This window comes from Eulemur rufifrons, chromosome 2 (assembly GCF_041146395.1).
Source record: "Eulemur rufifrons isolate Redbay chromosome 2, OSU_ERuf_1, whole genome shotgun sequence".
In the NCBI taxonomy this organism is placed as follows: domain Eukaryota; kingdom Metazoa; phylum Chordata; class Mammalia; order Primates; family Lemuridae; genus Eulemur; species Eulemur rufifrons.
In genome coordinates, this window is record NC_090984.1 from 112,349,811 (window position 1) to 112,370,090 (window position 20,280).

General features: G+C 41.7%; 1 protein-coding gene across 1 annotated transcript in view; it reads right to left on the reverse strand.

The window, feature by feature from the left end:
* The window catches only part of KCNK10 (potassium two pore domain channel subfamily K member 10), a 116,415-nt gene that overhangs the window by 23,882 nt on the left and 72,253 nt on the right, over window positions 1–20,280 (reverse strand). The window contains exon 4 of the mRNA XM_069465197.1: window positions 12,744–12,904. Within this exon, the coding sequence (XP_069321298.1) occupies window positions 12,744–12,904 (161 nt within the window). The remainder of the gene's footprint in view (window positions 1–12,743; window positions 12,905–20,280) is intronic.

Here is a 20,280-nt window from a genome sequence, read left to right on the forward strand (position 1 = left end):
GTGCAAGAGGGAGGCAAGCGCCTCCCTCCCCCCCACTCTGCCCTTGATGTGATGACGTGACTGACAGCAGCTGCTGGAGCAGCTAGGCATTAGGGGCAGCCAGACAGCAACTTACCAAACACTGTCTTTGTGTCTTATAAAAGTTACATTGAAAAAAAGAGAAAATAAGTGTTGGTGAGGAAGTGGAGGAATAGGACCCCTGTGCATTGCTGGCGGGAATGTGAGATGGTGCAGCCACTGTGGAAAACGGCGTGGCAGTTCCTCAAAATACTAAGCACGTAATTACCATACGATCCAGCAATCCCACTTCTGGGTCTACATCCAAAATAACAGGAAGCAGGAGCGTGGGCAGATACTTACACACCCCAGTTCACAGCAGCACTAAGCATAATAGCCAAAAGGTGGAAACAAGTTCCTCAACAGAGAAAGGGATAAACAAAATACGGTACATACACACAGGAGAATAATATTCAGCATTAAAAAGGAAGGAGATTCTGACACATGTACAACATGCATGAATCCTTAAAGACACTGTCCTCAGTGAAATAAGCCACACACAAAAAGACAAATACTGTCTGATCACACATGAGTCTCCTAGCATAGTCAAATTCATGGAGACAGACAGCAGAATGGCAGGGGCTGGGGGGAGGGGAAATGGGGAGTTATTGGGCACAGAGTTTCAGTTTGAGAAGATGAAAAAGTTCTGGAGATGATAGTAGTGATGGTTGCAAAACATCGTGAATGTATTTAATGCAACTTAATTGTACACTTAAAAATGGTTAAGATGGCAAATTTTACGTTGTGTATATTTTGCCACAATAAAAAAAAAATTGGCATAGGAAAAACTGAAGGAGGCTCTAAAGTATCCAACCAACTTCTGGGTTATCTTATAAGAAAAGAGAACCTCTTCGTAACAGTGACTACGGCCAAGACAAAAATGTTAATTACCTGGAAAAAAGAAAACCCAGAAAGGCATGAAAACAGTGCTGATTTGAAAAGCCAGTGTACTCAACTTTTGTGAGTATGGGAATCCCTTTTGAAGATTAAAAAAAATTCCTCAATCCCCACGTAACAATAGAACTTTTGGTATCAACTGATTGTGAAAACATAGATATAAAAAGAGAGACTATGAACTCAGGAATCACCTTTAAAATGAATTATTGACAACAAACCTCTACACATATTTGGAAAAGGGCAGTACACATATGAGGGAGACATACTGTTTACTCTGCCCACCAGCAATGCTTGAAGCACAAAAGGATTCTCTGATCCTTTGAAATAGCACTCCAGGCCCCTGGACGCCCACCACCCACAGCGTGAGAGCCACGAATCTATACTAACAAGAGCCTGAAACTCGGCAGTATGCCTCCAAGACATAGCACAAAACTATTAAGTCGAAAATGCCATTATGTACAAATGCAGCTCCTCTCAGAAAAGAAAAAAGCGGTGTATTCTCCCCCAGAAACACAAAGTGCATTTCCTCTAGCAGGAATGCACGCTTCCTAGGCTGGATCCAGTTCAGGAGAGTGCAGCTTGTTGGCAGCCCTCCCCTGCGCAAAGCCATCAGAGCCTGCTCTGCGTGGGACTGCACATCACCTCCCAAGGGAGCTGCCCCTTTGGGGTGATGGTTCAGGACACTGGCACACCTCTCAATAATGATGTGTGTTCTAAACATTTCCCCTTCCCTAAAGCAAAAAGTCCTCAAGCTATCTGGAATTTATTAATGACTACTGGCATGCCTGTCATTTAGAAATCATCCTCAGTGCCACCCTAGCACAAACACACAGATCATATGCCCAGCTCTGGGACGGGCAGACCCTACTCAACAAGGGCATTTCTCAATCTTCAGGAACCTAATGTTTTGGAAGCCATATCACAGTGGGTTATTGCTTGCTTGCCTCACTGAAGTAGTATGAAGCTAACATAAAACAAGAAAAGAAAAGAAAGAGAAAAGGAAAGAAAAGAATTTTTCACATCGATGAATATAATTTTCAAAAAGTTCTGTAAAAGAACAAAGGATTATTACTCTGTTAAATCAGTGCCTTCCAGAGGAACCAAACTAACCTGTGAAAATTGGTGATAAAGGATGAATGAACCTGGGAAATCATTCACCTATTTAGCTGATTTTATGATACTAATAAAATGCGAGCACCAGTAAAACTCTTGCATTAAATTCATAACTCAAAATTACCTGGAAGTTTTAGATACCACATTGTAGACCTAAAGTATCACTGGACTTTCAATGGCCCGAAAATGCAAAGAGATAAAACACTTTGGTTAATAAAACCCCTGGGATTCTAGGCAGTGATTATCTCTTCAATGGGCAAGACCTAGCAAGATAATGAACACCCATAAAATTTTCTAGTTTCCTCTATTGGAGATGTTTAAAGAATTTCGGAAGCTTAGGGAAAACCAGTAGAATCTGGAAGACAAGAGGAAATAGCTAAATCGTTCTTAAAAGGAAGAGATATTTAAGACTATTGCCAAAGCACACCTTGAGTTTGGGGCTGAGTTCAATCCCCATTGGGAACTAAAAACTTGATGTTGCTGCCTTCAAACTCTATGTTCTCAAAGCCATCAAAGCAGAGCATTGAGGCAATCGGATTAATCCAGAAAAAGGAGAATGCTTTTGGAGGGCAAAGCCAGCTATCTCCGCTCAACAAGGAGCTTGGCTTTGAGCTGTGTGTTTTGTCTTGTTTTCGACACTGGGGAGTTTTACACGGCGAAGCAATGGTGTGGAAGGACAGAGAGCGGAGAATGTTTCTGCCCAGCAGCTGCTCTTGTGGAAGAGGGCCAAAATAACTCAGCTACCAGGACAGTGTAGGCCCCTCTTTTATAAACCCACCTTTGTATTAGTTGTACTATAGTGACATGAGCAAGAGGGCATCTAAATCTAAGATTAATCTCCGAGAACAGACAGCACCAAGAAGAATTGTTTGTTAATAATGAATTGGCCTTAGGGAGATAGAGCAGGTGCATAAAGAATCAGAGGCTATGATCCAATCAATACGCTGATAGGATAAAGTTGGGAAACTAAAACCCTTTGAAAGCAGATAGAGCCAGTATTAACCGTCTCTCAGTTGGTCGTCTTTACCTGTCCCCGGGTCTTACTAAACTTTTCATGAAAACCCTCTGAACCATCAGACGCCAACTCTAGTTTACAAGAGCAAGAAGGAGGCTAACATAGTGGAATGACTGGTCTATCCATGCACACTGGGGCAGAGAGACCCAGTTTGGGGTCTTGGCTCTGTCACTTATGGGCTGGGTGACCTTGGACATGTCACAGAACCAGTCTAAGCATTCCAATCTCATAAAATTAAGAAACAGTAATGCTCTCTTTGAGGAGTTGCTCCACAGTTTACTCTAGATAAAGCTCATAGCTCATAGTACCTGACACAATAAACCCTCAGAACTGAGAACACATTAGTAACTTATCTCTAGGCTTTGACACTGAGGTGCCATAATACTCAGTCTGATCTCAACCAAATCTTGTTGGGCAAATGACAAATCCAAGGCTCCCTAAAAAGATCCCTACATACAGAAGTTCATGAGTATTTCCCACTCCAAAGTAACAATCAGATTCCCAGAAGTTACCAGTGATAAAAGGTTGCCAGAAAAAAAGGAAGAAAAGACAGAAATTCTGTTAAAGCTACCCGAAAAACATTTGAACATTAAACACCATCAAGGCAGTATTTTAAGTAATTATACTTTAAGCAGAGTTTGATAGTTTTACTGTTTATAGCAAAGAGTGAAGATGCACTTTAAAGGCCATTGAGACCTCCTACAGTAATCTCAGAAGGCAACAGGAAACACCAACAGGACATTGGCCATTTATTAAAGATAAGCCAAGAAAGAAGAATCATTCATTAGATTAGTCCCTACAGGGTCAGTGGAAGTGAGTGCTGAGACGGTTTGCCTGCTGAAGAATAACAGCAGGACGACTTATCATTATGTACACACACCACAGTCAAGTCTCCCAGTATTTTCCCTTATTGATGAGAAATGATCTTATTCCCAGAGTATCAAATGTCCAATGCTCTCCTTAAGGACCCATCTGAGAGCGGGAGTGCTGGGTAGAAATGGCGCTGGCACTGAGGAACTGGTTAGGACCACTGGTGGAGACCATAGGGCTTGTGTAGAAGATGCACCTTGGGGCCAGTGGGGCAATTGACCCTTTACCTCCCAGTAGTGGTGTGGTTTTTAACTGAGGCAATTTTGCCCCTAAAGGGACATTTGGTAATATCTGGAGCCATTTTGGCTATCATAACTACAGGCAGTGATGATGCTGGTATCTAGTGAATAGAGGCCACGGATGCTGCTAAACTTCCTACAATGACAGGACAGCCCCTATGATGAAGAATCATTCAGACCAAAATATCAGTAGTACTGAGGCTGAGCAACCCTACATTACAGGAAGGGAGAAAAGAAGGACCACCCACGAAAAAACTGTGTCATGGGCTGTCATTAAGAGATGCCATGTCGTGTGTTTTGTGGATGTCATTTATGTAGCTTATCCCAAATGTACATGCTGGGCCCACCGTTAAAGCTAGGTAATATCCTTAAACTAATCTGGAAAAGATCTGGTTGATAAAGCTTTAAAATTATTTGCCTCTTTTGCATTTTACAATAATTACCTCCCAGCTCCTCTTAGTCCCATAGGGAAAGTAAGAAGGTAATTGTTTACATTAAGATCTGGGTCTTCTCACTGATAAAAATAAATTCACATTATCCATGTAACATTAATCCGACTGAGTTATTTGTCAGAGATTTATAGTATGGTCTGCCCTAGTGCAGACATGTTATAAAGGCAGACAGACACAAGTACACACACACACAGACACACAGGCACTCTCCCGATGTTGTAAACTGAATGTCACCAATATTACATCTTTTCTACACTGCTAAAAGGCAAGCACTTCTTAGACTGAAAACTCAGCCCACCCCTGCGCCCTCCTCCTCTGCCTAGTTGGGTGTGACGCTGGTGTGCACAGCTAATACCCAATGAACACCTTCACTACTAATAGGAATCAGAAGCTGTAGTTGAACCCATGAAGCTGAAAATAACACCCAGTTTCCAAAACAGGGATTTTTGTCTGCTTGAAATAATAATTATTTTAAGTTAATCCCTTTGCTGCTAGGTGCTAGCTCAAAGACACCTTATAAGAAACAGAAGCCAAGTGTGTTCTTTAAAGTCTCTCCTTGATCCATGCCAGGCACGTGGCAGAGGCATGCAAGCGTCTTTGGCTTGCACCACCTGCCCTTTCCTGTAACCCAAAGTGATTGATTAGCACACTAATTGAACATCATTAGCACATTGAGATTGTCACCACCCTGTCTTAAACATGTGGCAGGCTCTAAGGTCTCCAAGTAATCATGACACTGATAAATCCAGGGTAATATTTTATTATTTGTCAGCTACACCCAGAATCCTTCAAATCCAAAGGCAAATAAACATTTCTGTCACACCCTTGGGGAAAAAGGCCAAAAAAAAAAAAAAAGTGTCCCTTGGTTTTAGAGGAAATATCAGAAAGCCTGCTGATTAGCCTGATAAACAGAGGCAGCTGCTTCCTACCAGAGGCCAAAGTCCAATTTGGAGCAAGAAAATGGGATCCAGTCCCAAATTTGACCCATTCTCCTACAGCATCCTATCAGGTGAGTCAGCCCGGCCCAGCAAGACAGCCAGCCCACAGCGGGGGAGAGAGAGGCTTCCCGCTTCCAAAACCTGCTTCGGAATCCGGTGTCAGCCTGCTCAATCCCAAATGATTATCCTTCCTAGATAACTGCCCAGATTTCCCCCTGGAAACCTAAGAAGAATTGTTTTTATTTAATTAGCAGGGTATACTAAAAATTCTAAACTCCACATTGGTTTCATGCTGTGGATTAACATATCTGACATTAATATTTTCAGCCTACCCAGAAGAGGCTAAGGCAGGATTACCGATTGAACCCAGGTCCTGACACCAACTTACTCAGTGACTCCAGGCAAGTTGCTTAACAAATCATGGGCTCCTTTTTCTCAGATGAAATTATGAATCTCACAGTAGCAGTATTTCCCAAAGAGTAAGGCACAAGCCATCTGCATCTAAATGCCAGGATCCTTGTCACCCTAGAGTGGGGCCCAAAGGTACATCCCAGGGAATGTGCACACTACGATACTAGTTCTCACCAATTTTCCCATCCCCTCCCATTCCTGGAGATAAAACAACGCATTCCAGGGCCTCTTTGCTTATGGTTGGGGCCCTGTAACTAGTGCAGGCCAGTGGTCTCCGACTGGGGCCACAGCTCTTAGGAACCAGCATGTAATGCCCAGCTCTCTCCCCTGCCATAGCAAACCCCAGAGACGGAAGAGTTGCCTGAGCTGCAGAGGACCTGGCAGGAGAGAGACTAAGCTGTTTGTGTGTTAGCATAGCATAAGCTAGACTCTCCTGATTCAAGGATCCCAACGCCACCTAATTAACGACAAGAGAGAAAGAAGACAGCTTCCCTATGAGTGGTCTCTGTAGCTAGTAGTTAACTGACACCTGTGGAAGATACTGTCATCTGCTTACCACAATTTTTTTCTTTGCTTACAGAATTCTAATTTTGTTCATCACAGCAATGTGTCCAGCTCCAAAAGATGAAACACGATTCCTCTATTCCAGGGGTTCTCAAACCTTGCAGGAATCAGAATCACCTGGAGAGCTTGGTAAACACAGATTGCTCAGCTCCAACCCCTCCAAGAATTTTCAGTTCTAACAAGTTTCCAGTGGATGGTGATGCTCCTGGTCCAGGGGATGCTGATGTTGATGTCTGAGGGACCACACTTTCAGAATCACTGGTCTAAGTCGTGGCAATATGATTGTCCTTTGTCAGATACTTGCTTTCGTATCCTCCCTTGCAGGTGGAAATGGACATGTGACCAAGTTCTGGTGATGAGACAGAAGGGGAAGTCTGCAGGGTAATTTCTGGGAAAGATTTTTCTCCCTTAAAAGCAGTCCCTGCCAACACAACGTTGAAAGAGAAGAAGGAAATTGGAGGACTGACACTACCAACTTCAAAACTTACTAGAAAGCTACAGTAATCAAGATAGTGTGGTATTAGGGAAAGATAGACAAATAGATCAATGGAATGGAATAGAGAGTGAAAAAATAGAGCCACATAAATAGAAACAACTTATCTTTGACAAAGGAGCACAGGAAACATAATGGAGAAAAGATAGTCTTTTCAACAAATGGTGCTGGAACAATCAAACATCCACACACAAAAAGTATGGCTGCAAACACAGACCTTATGCCCTTCACAAAGATTAACGTAAAATGGACAACATACCTAAACGTAAAATGCAAAACTATGAAAATCCTAGAAGATAACATAGGAAAAAATCTAGATGACTTTGGGTTTAGAAATGACTTTTTAGATATGACAACAAAGGCATAATCCATGAAAGAAATAACTGATAAACTGGACTTCATTAAAATTAAAAACTTCTGCTCTGTTACAGACACTATCAAGAGAATGAAAAGAAAACTCACAGACTGGTAGAAAATATTTGCAAAGAATATATCTGATAAAGGACTGTAATTCAAAATATACACAGAACTCCTAAAACTCAACAATAAGGAAACAAACAACCCAATTTAAAAATAGGCCAAAAACCTTAACAGACACTTCACCAAAGAAGATATACAGATAGCAAATAAGCATATGAAAAGATACTCCACATCACATGTCATTAGGGAAATGCAAATTAAAGCAAGATACCACTACACACTTAAAATTGCAAAAATCAGAACATTGACAAGAGCAAATGCTGATGAGGATGTGGAGCAACAGGAACTCTGACTCACCACTAGTGGGAATACACAACTGTACAGCCACCTTGGAAGACAGTTTGGTAGTTTCTTACAAAACTAAACAAAGTCTTACCACATGATTTGGCAATCACATTCCTTTGCATTAATATTTAACTGAAGACATTGAAAACTTATGTCCATACAAAAAACCTGCACACACATGTTTACAGCGGCTTTATTTATAATTGCCAAAACTTGGAAGCAACCAAGATGTCCTTCAGTAGAGAAATGGATAAATTAACTGTGGTATATCCAGAAAATGGAATACTATTCAGCACTACAAAAAAATGAGCTATCAAGCCATGAAAATACATGTAAGAAACTTAAATGCACATTACTAAGTGAAAAAAGCCAATCTGAAGAGTCTACGTACAGTACGATTCCAACTATTGACATTCTGGAAAAGACAAAACTACAGAGACAGCAAAAAGATGAGTAGTTGTCAGGGGTTAGCGGAGAGGCAGAGATGAACAGGCAGAGCAAAGAGGGTTTTTAGGAGAGTGAAATACTTTGCATGATACTAAAATGGTAGATACATGTCATTATACATTTTGTCCAAATCCATAGACTGCACAACACCAAAAGTAAACCCTGATGTAAATTATTGACTCTGGGTGATAATGATCTGTCAATGTAGGTTCATTAATTGTAACAAATGTCCCACTCTGGTGAGGGAAGTTGATAATGGGGAAGTCTATGCATGTGTAGGGGCAAGGAATATACAGGATATCCGTACTTACCTCTCAATTTTGCTGTGAATATAAAACTTCTCTGAAAAAGTTTTTTTTTAAGGGGTTCTTTTTATCTTGCTTTAAATGAGGGTGGGTGAAAACATGATATTTGGTCATGAGGCAGACATCCTGCCACCAGGAGTTGACAAGCCTGAGCACAAACTGCCAACATGCCAAGGAGAGCAGAACAGAAAGAGAGAAAAAGTCTTGGTGTAACTGACATTGTGAGGCTGATGCACCAAACCTGATCAACCTTCCTCCAGTCTTCTTGCTATGTGAGGTAAGGGTCCAAATTCTAACCCATTATTAATCAGTGTTGGGGGTATGCAAGTTGTCAGAATCAAAATGGGTTACTTGTGTTAAAAAATGCTGACAAACAAAGCCAGGGAAGGCCAGAAAGGGAGGATTCTTATGCACAAATTCCTGATAATAAAAACTATCACAAAGGACTCTGCAAAATCCACAACCTTGCATAAAGGCCAGTACAATCTTACACACACCAAAAAAATACTTCTGCAAGGACATCTGCCCAGCAACTGCCTGTCCAACCATGGACTGGTACTACCCTTGTTATTGATCCCTGTAACCAACAATAATTATCTCAAAACAATTATGTAATCCTTCTCATTTTTCCTTTAAAAATCTTTATCTTCCTTTACCTCCCTGAACACATGTATAGTTTACTATGGTACATGTATTACCACTGCAATGCCCATTCTTGAATATTTATTATATCATTTTCTTTTAATGAGCCTCTCTCTGTCTGTTATAGAGAGTGACATAAATGGTGTCAGAAGTGGGATGGGAGTGAGCTCACCTCAGAGGAATCGGCGGCCCCTGGAATCGAGTGCGATACTGACCAAGTCCTTTGTGCTCTTCACTACTGTGAGCTGCCTTTTCTGCCCTAGGGAATCTCTCAGATTCTTGGGCTCCTTCCCTTTGGTGAGGTTTGCTGTTGTTGTTTGACTTTATGCAGAATCTGACTTGGTTTTAAGGCCACCTCAAATAAAGGAACTCATGTATCTCTCTTGGGACTATAAAAGGGATATGTTTTGTTTTTGTTTCTGTTTCTGTCAATCCCTTTTGGGTATAAAGACAAGTGTCCTTCTGGTTGGAGTCCTCTAGTTTCTACAGAATTTACGTTTTGTCTGTGATGCATGTCTTTTCTGGTGAAATCACTTTTGGTCCTTTCTGCACATCTAGTTTAACATTCTGCTTGATCTGCATGCCTGGATTAAACATTCTGTGAGAACTCTTATTTTTCTTTCATTTTGGTTTGGGTTACACATTATTTGTAAATAATTCCGCATTTTTACTCTTATTTTTCCCTTGTTTTTGAACATCTTCTGAAAGCAAAATTAAACATTCTAAATGGTGGCACTAGATGGCCATTTATGTTTTAAGCTTCTACATTTGGGGTCATTTGTTACACAGCAACAGAAAACCAATACAGCGGAGAAGTCTTAATTTACAATAAAGTGGTCCTTTTGGCAACAGAGCTAATGCAACATTCTCTAGATCAGCTTATCAGCAATAAAGCCAACATTCTGATCCCCATCGGACTCCTCTGTCTATTTCTCAATTAGTTCTGAACAGCAGAGGAGAAGAAAGAGTTTTTATTTATTCACCCCATAAAAAACCCCAACAGTTAGGCATTTTATCATTCTGCAACCAAAAGCATTCCTAAGTAATGCAATACCCCTTCGCAATTCTTTAAAATGAAGATCAGACCTGATGTGTTGGAAGGACCCAAAACAGAGTCACCTCAGGGTTATAGGCACCTAGAAGGCTGACTTTATATTTTATTTTAACTCCACAATAAATCCTCTCTTCCCAAGAGCTGAGAGAAAACATAACGGATGAAGAGAAAGGCTTAACAATCATTGAGCAGATAAAAACAGTAAATAAATAAACCTTCCCCATGAGAACTAAGAATTCACAAACCCAAGCTTTCTTAGTTTATATGATGTTCACTTCCCAAATGATCACCTAAAAGTAACTGGCCTTTTAAATGTAGTTTAAATGAATATCAAAGAGCTTTGAGATTTTCTACCAAAACTTTACATACAGAAAGCAGACCGGTGCAGGATCAGCTGTTTGTATATTCAGGAAATATGCTTCTATTCCTCCTGGAATTCAGTCACCCCTTCCCATAGCCATCCTGCAACATTTGGCAAATGCATTCATTGTGTGCTGCCAATTCAATAATGTACATCTGTCTCGCCTTCCTAAAAGACTCCGGGTCTTTGACGGCACTACAAGGAAACTAACTGAGTGGGCAATCAGCACAGAGATGAAATGTGAGGTTTTTAAGGCTCTGCCCCAGAATCTGCTGAATGACTCATTTGAGAGGCAGCTTTAAGGGGAAGGAGAACAGTACACTCTATTTGTCTGAAATTCAAATTAGGAGAAACTAAGTCCCCAAATTCAGTAGCAGATGCAGTCCAAACAATTGCAACCTCATCCCTCATTTGGAATATGGTAGAATTTTGGGGGGCTAAAGGGAGACTTCAAAAGCTTTTAGTCCAAACTCAGAAGGCCATAAGGTGGCAGCTAAGAGGGTGCCTCTGAAAAGTTCAAAATAGCTCTTGAGACAGGGCTGCCGTGTCTGGTGTAGAGAGACCAAAACATCTGAGAAGCAGAGAGGCTGAGCGCTGACGGTTTCCATGGTGACCACTGACAAGCCCAGGCATACACCCTAATGAGGCCAGCTGGCCAGCCAGCACTTACGGAGCAAAGGCTGTGGGACATTCCAGTAAAACTCACACACCACAGAGCTACTCAAATGAAACCTGAATGAGTGGCTAGCCTGCCCACGACGGCTTCTCCTGGAGACAGACTGCAGCTCTGGGCTCTATGTGTCTGGCCCTGCGCCAAGCTCTTTTCCACACATTGATTCATTTAATCATCACCAAAGCCTTATAAAGTAGATTCAAATTCTATCCCCCTTGCAGATGAGTAAACTAAGACAGTTTACTTTCCCAGGACCACTGAGTTTATAAATGGTGGCTCTCACCCAGCTATAGAGTCCTATTCCTCCCCTTCTACTCTTAAACACACACACACACACACACACACACACATGCAAACAAAAAAAAAAACCCTCTGAAACTTCTCAACTGGGAGGCTCTCTTGCATTATAAAGAGAAGGATAATCCAGGATTTCAGACACAGTCTTGAACTTAAAAGTTTGAGAGCTCTTATCTCAGAGGGGAAAACTGCAAAAGCAGCTTTGGAGCTTACTACTGATCTACCTTTGCCCACCACTGCTAGATTCTGGAAAAGACCTCACAATGTCAATGTCAATATTTTAAATATTGTCATCATAAGAAAGAATTCCCTGAAGAAGCTTCGAAAGACTTGAGAATGAGGTCGATACTCATTCTCAAGAGAAAAGAGACGTTTCACCTAAGCAAAACAAGTGTTCTGTGAAATCATCAGCATGAGTGTGAGTTAAAGGGCTCCAGGAACCCCAGTTTAATCACTCATCCACTCCACATGCTTGTCACTGATGCCAGGAATGCCATCTTTCGTAAATAAATTCCTTGAGTTGAGATTTTTGTCCCCTGTTTAAAGATAAATATTCCCAAGAGGGAGGGGGCAAAAAACCACTAAGGCAGTAGCAATCATCAACACCTTAGTATAAAATAGTATATCAGGATACTATTGCTGAGGGGGCATTCAGCAGTGGGAGAAGGGAGAGAGGCCAGTGGGAGACAGATGCAATGCACAGCGCAGTGTCTGGAGAAGGCAGGCTTCTGGGAGAAGCCAGGATTAGCCTGAAGACACTGTGCTTGGAAATCAGATAGAGTAAAGGAGCTCCAATAACAAAATGGATTGATTTACAATTCTCTACTTCATTGCAAACACAATAAGAAATCCATCTTCAGTCTTTAAGGAGAAACTGAGTTTGTCTCACCTCTTCAGAAAATCTGTGTTGGCAAATCCAAACTTAACCCTCTTCTGTTGTGATTCCAAAAAACCCCTCTAAAATAGGAAGCTGTGCAAGAGAAGAGAGTTTAGGCACAGCATCTCTGACTGCAATTGGCCAAAATGGAAAACACAATCGTGACATCAAACTATTCCATTAAAAGCAGACGATGGTCCTGCTACCACCTTCAGGATCCTGTCCGGCTACTAGATCACAGCGGTTAGGGTTTAAATATGCAGCAATACTCACTCGAAAGACCTTCTCCACTCTTGCAATGCTTTTCCCAAAGATGGTTCCAAGTTGGTCTCCAATTCCAGCCAATAAGAAACCAAAGAGTGGAATTCCAAAGATGGCATATAAAATACAAAAGATTTTGCCTCCTTCAGTGCTTGGAGCAATATTCCCATACCCTGGTGAGAAATATTAAAAAGAGAGAGGAAGAGTGGCAGAGAAATTAGAGTATTGACCAAAAAATCCACAGACTTTTTAAAAGGTTTGTACATTCCCCCTCCCCTTCACGGGCTTTAGGGAGTAGAAGTTCATTTCAAAGGCCTTACACAATTCAGAACATTGCTCCATTGTTTCTCTTCCTTTTCTCCTTGTAAAGAGTTTTTAAGGTTTCCCAGATCTTAAAACTTTTTAGGAAATTTGCAGTCACCCAGAACTGCATTTCTGATGGAAAATGGTACTGTCTTTTTCAGAAATAGACTTCATGGGTACGTCTGGTTTAAGGATACCCGAACATCTGGGAAGGAGTTACCATTGCCTTGTTTAGATTTGACAAGACTTCTCCTCTACAGTGTTATCTGTCGGCCTCCTCTCCAGCTAGACAGACTGTGGCTGCCTTCAAAGGTGACGGCTGCTCCACTTTAAAGAGGTCATGTGGTCTAGCACAAATTCAGAGAGGATCCATAGATTGTACAGCCCTACGTGGGGAAGCCTAAAACCAGGGTAGAGTCGGAAAAGACTTTGTGCTTCTTCTCCCACTGACACTGAAGTTTAGCTCTGCCTGGTTCTCTTTGCCTCTTTACTGGGAACTCCACACCATCTCTGAGTCCCGCCTCACCTCCTGCCCACCTTTTGCACTGAGGACAGGTGCTAAAAATAAATGTTTGCTGGTGGAATAAATGTTTGAATACAAGAGAGTCTTTTTATAGTCAGGTCTATTAGTATGTATTTCAAATGTGCTTTGATAACACCAACTTCTGCATTCTTAAGAGTTTTGCAATTACACAAGTAACTTATGTATAGGGAATATTGAGCCCACTCTATATGGACGGGGCTAAAGAAGTATTGCTAGAAGGAAAAGGCTTGTAACATCAGCACAATTTATGTAGAGACGACAGTCTAAATTAATTGATATTCATTTTCATACCTATTGGTATTATAATGTTATGCTAACTAACATCTAGACAGTCATCTAATCATTCTCCCAAATTTGATTAACTTATGTGGGGCCTGTTTCTGAATCCATGCAATGGGTGAGTCATCGGGTCCATGGTTATAGGCACGTTGGGACTGCAACAGAGTACAGAATAATGTTGATGGTTCGTCCATCATTCATCCACCTGTGGGCCTGGAGAACTCACTGTTCGTCTCTGCCTTTGGGGATGAGTCACTTGGCTATTTTCCTTTTCAATTTTCTGTTCTGAATCATTCAAACCTCTTATCACACATTATCTAAATTACAGTTTCCATTTCTTAAATGAGTGTTTGAGCCAGCCTTCCTAATCTTGCCTCTCAATCTTTTACTCACCACGAGTTTGATTTAAATGTGCAAGAAAGCTCTCAGAACTTTTCTCAGGTACTTTCAGGAACTTGGACAAAATCATTTTCCCAAGCATTGCTCTCCAGAACAATCTGATTTACATTAAGCTAGCTCTGTTGAAAAGGAAATTAATGTGCCTCTACAGCTGCATTTTATGCAAGTTTATGGTGATGCTTGGAAATATTCTAGCAACTTGTGGAAACATTGAAGACTCTAGGTTGACTGTCCCACAATTGCCTAACTTTGGGAATAGAGGTCGTCTTTTAGTCTAAATGGCTCAGAAAGAAATATATTGCAGACACAGGCAAACAAACCGAGGCTTTGAACCTGCTGAGTTGGCATCTTATTAATCCTGACAAGTGCCACACACCCTTCCTCCAGCTTGCAGAGAGGACTGCCCCCACCTCCTGGGCAGGGTACTGCGCCATAGAACATCCCCTCTGTCATCCAAAGAGCATCAGAGAGAAGTAAAAAGATGCAGGCTCCAGATTCAATTCCACCGCACACTAACTGGTTGTTCTTAGACCCATATCACCTCTCCAAATCCCAGGGTTTGAGGGATTCAAGGAAAATGTGAAAAAATTCAGTGTACTATAAAGTACTGTACCAGTGCAAAGTATTATTATTATTACAGTTGGCTTCTAATTTGTTCAGTGTTTTGCTGACTAGAACATTAAAATTAAAGGAAAGTTCTTGGGTAATGGCACAAGTGATATAATATTCAAGTAAGTCTTTATATTTAAGCCCATCTTTCTTTGGGGACACCCTTCCTGGTAGAGATAAAGGATCACCATTCTTGAATAACTCTGTATCTCAGGCAAGGGCATGTGTGTGTGTATTTGTGTCCCATGCCTCTGGGGAACTGAAAGAAGAGACCATTTAACCATTTAACCATGTCACTCTGGGAAAATTCTAGCACTTATACACTTTGGAGCTTTGCTCTGAGGCAATGGGAAGGCCACATTCCTGGATTTTTGGCTCTAGTTATACCTGGCCTGTGAGGCTGCTCTGCCTATCCTTGGAGAATGCTCGGTAGAACTTTGAAGTAAGGTGTGATGGTTGTCTGTAGGCTCTAGAACTAGAGACTACGAAAATTCCTGTCCTAATTCTTCTGTTGACAAACTCTCCGATCTTGACATGTCACTTAACCTCTCTGCCTCACTTTCTTCCTCCAAAAGATGGGGCTATTAAAGCACCTACCTTATAGCTATTAAAGATTAAATGAGTTGCATGTGAAACATGAGCTACATGTGAAGGTTAAATACACGTGAAGCATGACTCAAAGCAAGCACTCAGTAAGTATTAGCAATTACCATCCTGCCCTGTGCTTTCTGTGGGAGGGAAACGTTTCTGAGCAATATGTCTCCAGGAAAACTAAGCCCCAGGAGAAAACAGATGGCTGGTTCCTATTTTCCCCTCAGAAACTTCGCTGTTCTCCCACAACACCAGGACAGAGGAGAAAATGTCGACACCTTGAGCTGGATTGGCTCAGTGATTCGGGCGGGCCCACGGCTGGGTTTGAGGTGTGGGCGTCTCCTAGGGCAGCTAGGGACAATGGAAGCCGGGAAGTGGGGGGGATGACACGGCTGCTAGAGGGGAAATTGTCCATCAGAACTAGCACGAACATTAGAACTGGATTTAAGTAAAGCACAAGGAATCTAAGGAGCATCTCCACCAACTGGCATCTGGTGCCTTTCAACAGAAGACGACCGGCCCAGCAAGGACAAACACAGAAACCAAGAGGAAGCCGTCACGCATGCGCAGGGTCAGCTGGGCGTGGTGGTGCACACCTGTAGTCCCAAATACTCGGGAGGCTGAGGTAGGGAGGATCCCTCGAGCCCACGAGTTCGAAGCCAGCCTGGGCAACATAGTGAGACCACCCTACCCCCATCTCAAAAAAAATAAAAATAAAAAGATGAATGAGCAGGACCAAGACAGGGCCAGCTCTGTTTGCCCCAGCTAGAAAACAGTTTCAAGTCCTTTATAAAGAGAAAGCTGGCATTTAAGGAGGACTTATGCTTGCAGAGCACATGTATAAGCTTCCATTTTCTATCTACCTGCCAAAGTCAAATCTTTGCCAAACTGTGTGTCGTTCAGCTGCTTGTTTTGTTGAGAGTGTGCTTTCTAGAACCAGACTGTGTGCATGCAGGGTTGCATTACGGATGTGTAGCCTGTGCAGTCACACAGGGCCCCGCACATAGAAGGGTCCCATGCTTGATATTTAATGTTCTGTGGTTGCCGTTTTGATGTTCTTAATCATTTTTTAACAAGGGACCATATTTTTATTTTCCAGTGGGCCCCACCAATTATGTAGCTTGTCCTGGAGAATGAGCTAGACTCCACTGCTTACTAAACGTGAAATATTGGGCAAGTTCCTTAACTTCTCCGAACCTCAGTGTTCTCGTAGATAAAATGAGGCTAATAACAGTACCTACCTCATGTGATTATGCAGGATTAAAGGAGATAATGTATGTGGAGCACAATGCCTGCTACTAGTAAGATCTCAGTAAATGTTAGCCACAATGATTGCTATTTCCAAAGCCATGGGTTAAATATCCAATCCAAGTGCTGGGTAAGTACAAACGGCCGCCTCAACACCGTGGCAGGTACACCCTTAATGGAGATTGCCAGGCAAGTGACACAGCCACTGGCTGCCACCTGAGACCTAACCGAGGGCTCATTCTGATGTGAGTAGAGCCAGGTGACTCCATCTGCAAATGCCTGAAAGACTAAAAGCTAATTGCATTTCACAGGTGTTGGTAAGAACATGATCATTTGCTGCCCTTCTACAAATGATGGTTTGTGGAGCATCTGGAAAGAGTGAGCATCATACCTCCAGCTTAGGAAAGCTAGTTGCTGGGGACCCACCAGCAGAGTCAATAATGAGAGGCAGGTGGGGAGGGGGACTTTCTCACATCAGAATTAGTTACTGAGAAAGGGGACAAGGTGCAGTGCATCCCTGATAAAAACCAAGCAGAGGCTGGTCCTCCTTCTGCTGTGGCTACTGGTCTGGAGAAGTGCCTGAATGTATTCCCCTTGCTATTTATGTGTAAATCTTTCTGTGTATCTCAGCACAAGAAAGCTTTTGTAAAAAGAAGTGCTTTGATATCCTCAGATAAAAGGGACCTCTGATACTAAGGAGTATTGCTACTTTTCAGAAAAAAACTATTATTTCTAAGATCTCGCTATACACATTCTAAATAATGAACACATTTTTTGTGTCTGAAAAGTACATAACCTCAAGCTTCTCATGAGAATCTTTCTGAAAAGAAATCTGGTGAACCCTTAAAAGGTCCATGCCCTTTGACAAAGCAATCCCTTGGGAATTCTTCCAAAGAAACAACCAGAGAAGACCACATTATTCAGAAGTAGAAACAGCTTAAGCCCCCAATAGCATGTGATTATAGCACAGATAGCAGATCCAATGGTAAAGATTATGTTTCTCGAAGAATTTTGGTAATATGAGGAAATGTTTACAATGTTATGTTGTAAATTTTATGAATGTGAGCAAACAGGCTAATTTTTGTGTATTTCACAACTAATGAAAACACAGCTCCTCGGCCGTAGCAGCTCCACTTTCCTGACTTCTAAATAGCGGAAAACTCCTTGGGAAGAACTGGATGAATTACTGGGCTCTGAGTTTTCTTATAAGCCTTGCTACCACGTGCAATGAATGAATGTACCACTAAGTAACTGGCAAAACAATTATTTCTGCATCTCATTATTATTGCTTATGTAGTTCTAAGGTTTTCTTTGGAATTCTCTAACTGTATGACTTTATAAAGACCCTCCACTCTGTAGTTAAAATTTAGCCAACTAAATAGCGTTCAACTTACACTGCATTATTTTTCAATTAAGAGAGAGAGAGAGAGCAAGAGAGAAAAATAGCTTTTTTTAAATTGAATAGAGCAGGGATCCAATCTCTAGTGCTAACACAGCACCACGACATTAAAGTGGACTTTTCTTCAGTTAGAATTTCTTTTTGTTTTTCGTTTGCATGCTTGTTTTGTAGTAGTTTCCTGTTCAGTATCAACCTTCCTTCTGATTTTGGGGAAAGGTCCCCATCCTGTACATTATTGGTGTGACAAAGCATCCTACCTCCCAGGATAGAGGAAACAGCATCCCAGGCAGCCAGGACATGGGCATATGAAATGAGAGCCTCATCCAATAGGATGGCTCTGCCCAAGACTTTAAATCAAGAGCCATGGCCCAAAGATGGTGGGAGACGGCAGCTGCAGTGGCCAGCAGGGTCAGGCCCTGGCAATGGAGGGCAAAGGATATTTACTGGCCCTCCATGAGCTCTGACCCATGTGTATTAGTTAGGATCCTTTTCTATTGCAGGTAATAGAAAATCCAATACAGAGCGGCTTAAGCAACAAAAGAAAACACACTGACCCCAATAAATGAAAGGAGATTTAACATTTACTTCTTAACACTTCACAGGTAGCTCCATCCAGAGGTCAAAGGATGTGGGCAAGACCCTATTTACCACTCCCTTTTTTTACTCTGCCATTTTGTTGCTAGGTGAATTCTGGGCAGAGAAATCCATCAAGGGAAGAAAATGACTGGCAGTGCTCTGAGCCTATCTCTTTCCAGATTTACCTCCAGTAGGAAAAAGAGGAAGTCATTTCCCCCAAAGCTCAAGCAAAAGCGCCTAACCCAGATCATATGTCCATTTTTGAACTGATGACTGTGGCCAGGCACTGGGCTTCTTAGTGTAGACAAGGTGATTCTTCCCCTGAGGCCTGGGGGCCAAGAGTGGGGAAGTGGACAGTTGGGGATATGGTTATCAGGACAGGGGTGAATAAGTGAATGGAGACCAAGTAGAAGAAACCAAGGACTAAGAGTCATTTGCACAAACTCAAAAATTCCAATGTAAGCACACAAAGAAAGGCAAAAAATATTAATATTACATATCAAGTACTCTTCATTAGGTAAATGGAGCCACCATTCCTCAATCACATAATGTTATGTGGGTCAATGAACACTAGTTATTCAATGAACCAAGTTCCTGGTTTCCTAACAAGGTAACACAAGAAATACCATTCCTGTGCATTCCAATGTAACTATTATGTTTTTCAATGCATCAGACAGACCATTAACTAAGCCATGTCATAAAACAAGAAAATCAGGAGTTTCCTTTTTCTGTCATATTTAATCTACACTAATATCTTACAGATCCAATACTGGGTACTGGAGAGAATTTTCCAAAATGTGCTTTTTGAAGTGGCCCAGACTTTCTCAATTTTAATTGTTTTACACTAAGTCCTGCTAAAATGCATGACACTTTTCTCCAGTTCGATAAGCAGACTGCTGAACACAATTTAACTTGATACTGGTCTTCTCTGATATACTATAGCAATGCCCTCAGGTTCTGCTGAGGTTTATAACACTTTTTGCCCTTATACCAAATGGTGCCAAGCCACTCTGCTCCCTTCATTGGGTGCTATGAGTCTGTGGACTAAGCTGACCTACCCTGGCCTGGAGTGTCCAGAAAGGTTTCTAGACCCCAGACCCATTAGTGTAATGGACACCTTGAATACTTGCAGTAGCTGACGTTAATATACTTGCAAATTCACAAGCCCAAGCCTAGTATGTCAAATGATGAGGTTAAGGGGCTTCCTAAATAAGAATGACAATTCTCTTTCATACCAAATGTCTTTGTTGATAACTTGATAACTTTCTTGATTTCACCAATTTAGAAACAACACAGGCCCTGAAGGCTAAGCCTAAAAACAAAAACAAAAACCTTTGCGCCTAAAACAGCCCTTAGCCTCTGAAACTTGTACCAAGAGGAAGTTGATCGTCAAAGTTGTGCATCAGAGGAAAGAAGCTCTCAGTAGGCGTGGCTGGGCCTTAGAGAGCAGTAGAGCAGGGAGCTCCTCCCAGAGAGTATAAACAGATTTTAATGAAGGAATCCCCTAAGGCAGGGGTCCCCAACCTATGGTGAGTTGTATAATTATTTCATTATATATTACAATGTATGATAATAGAAATAAAGTGCACAATAAATGTAAT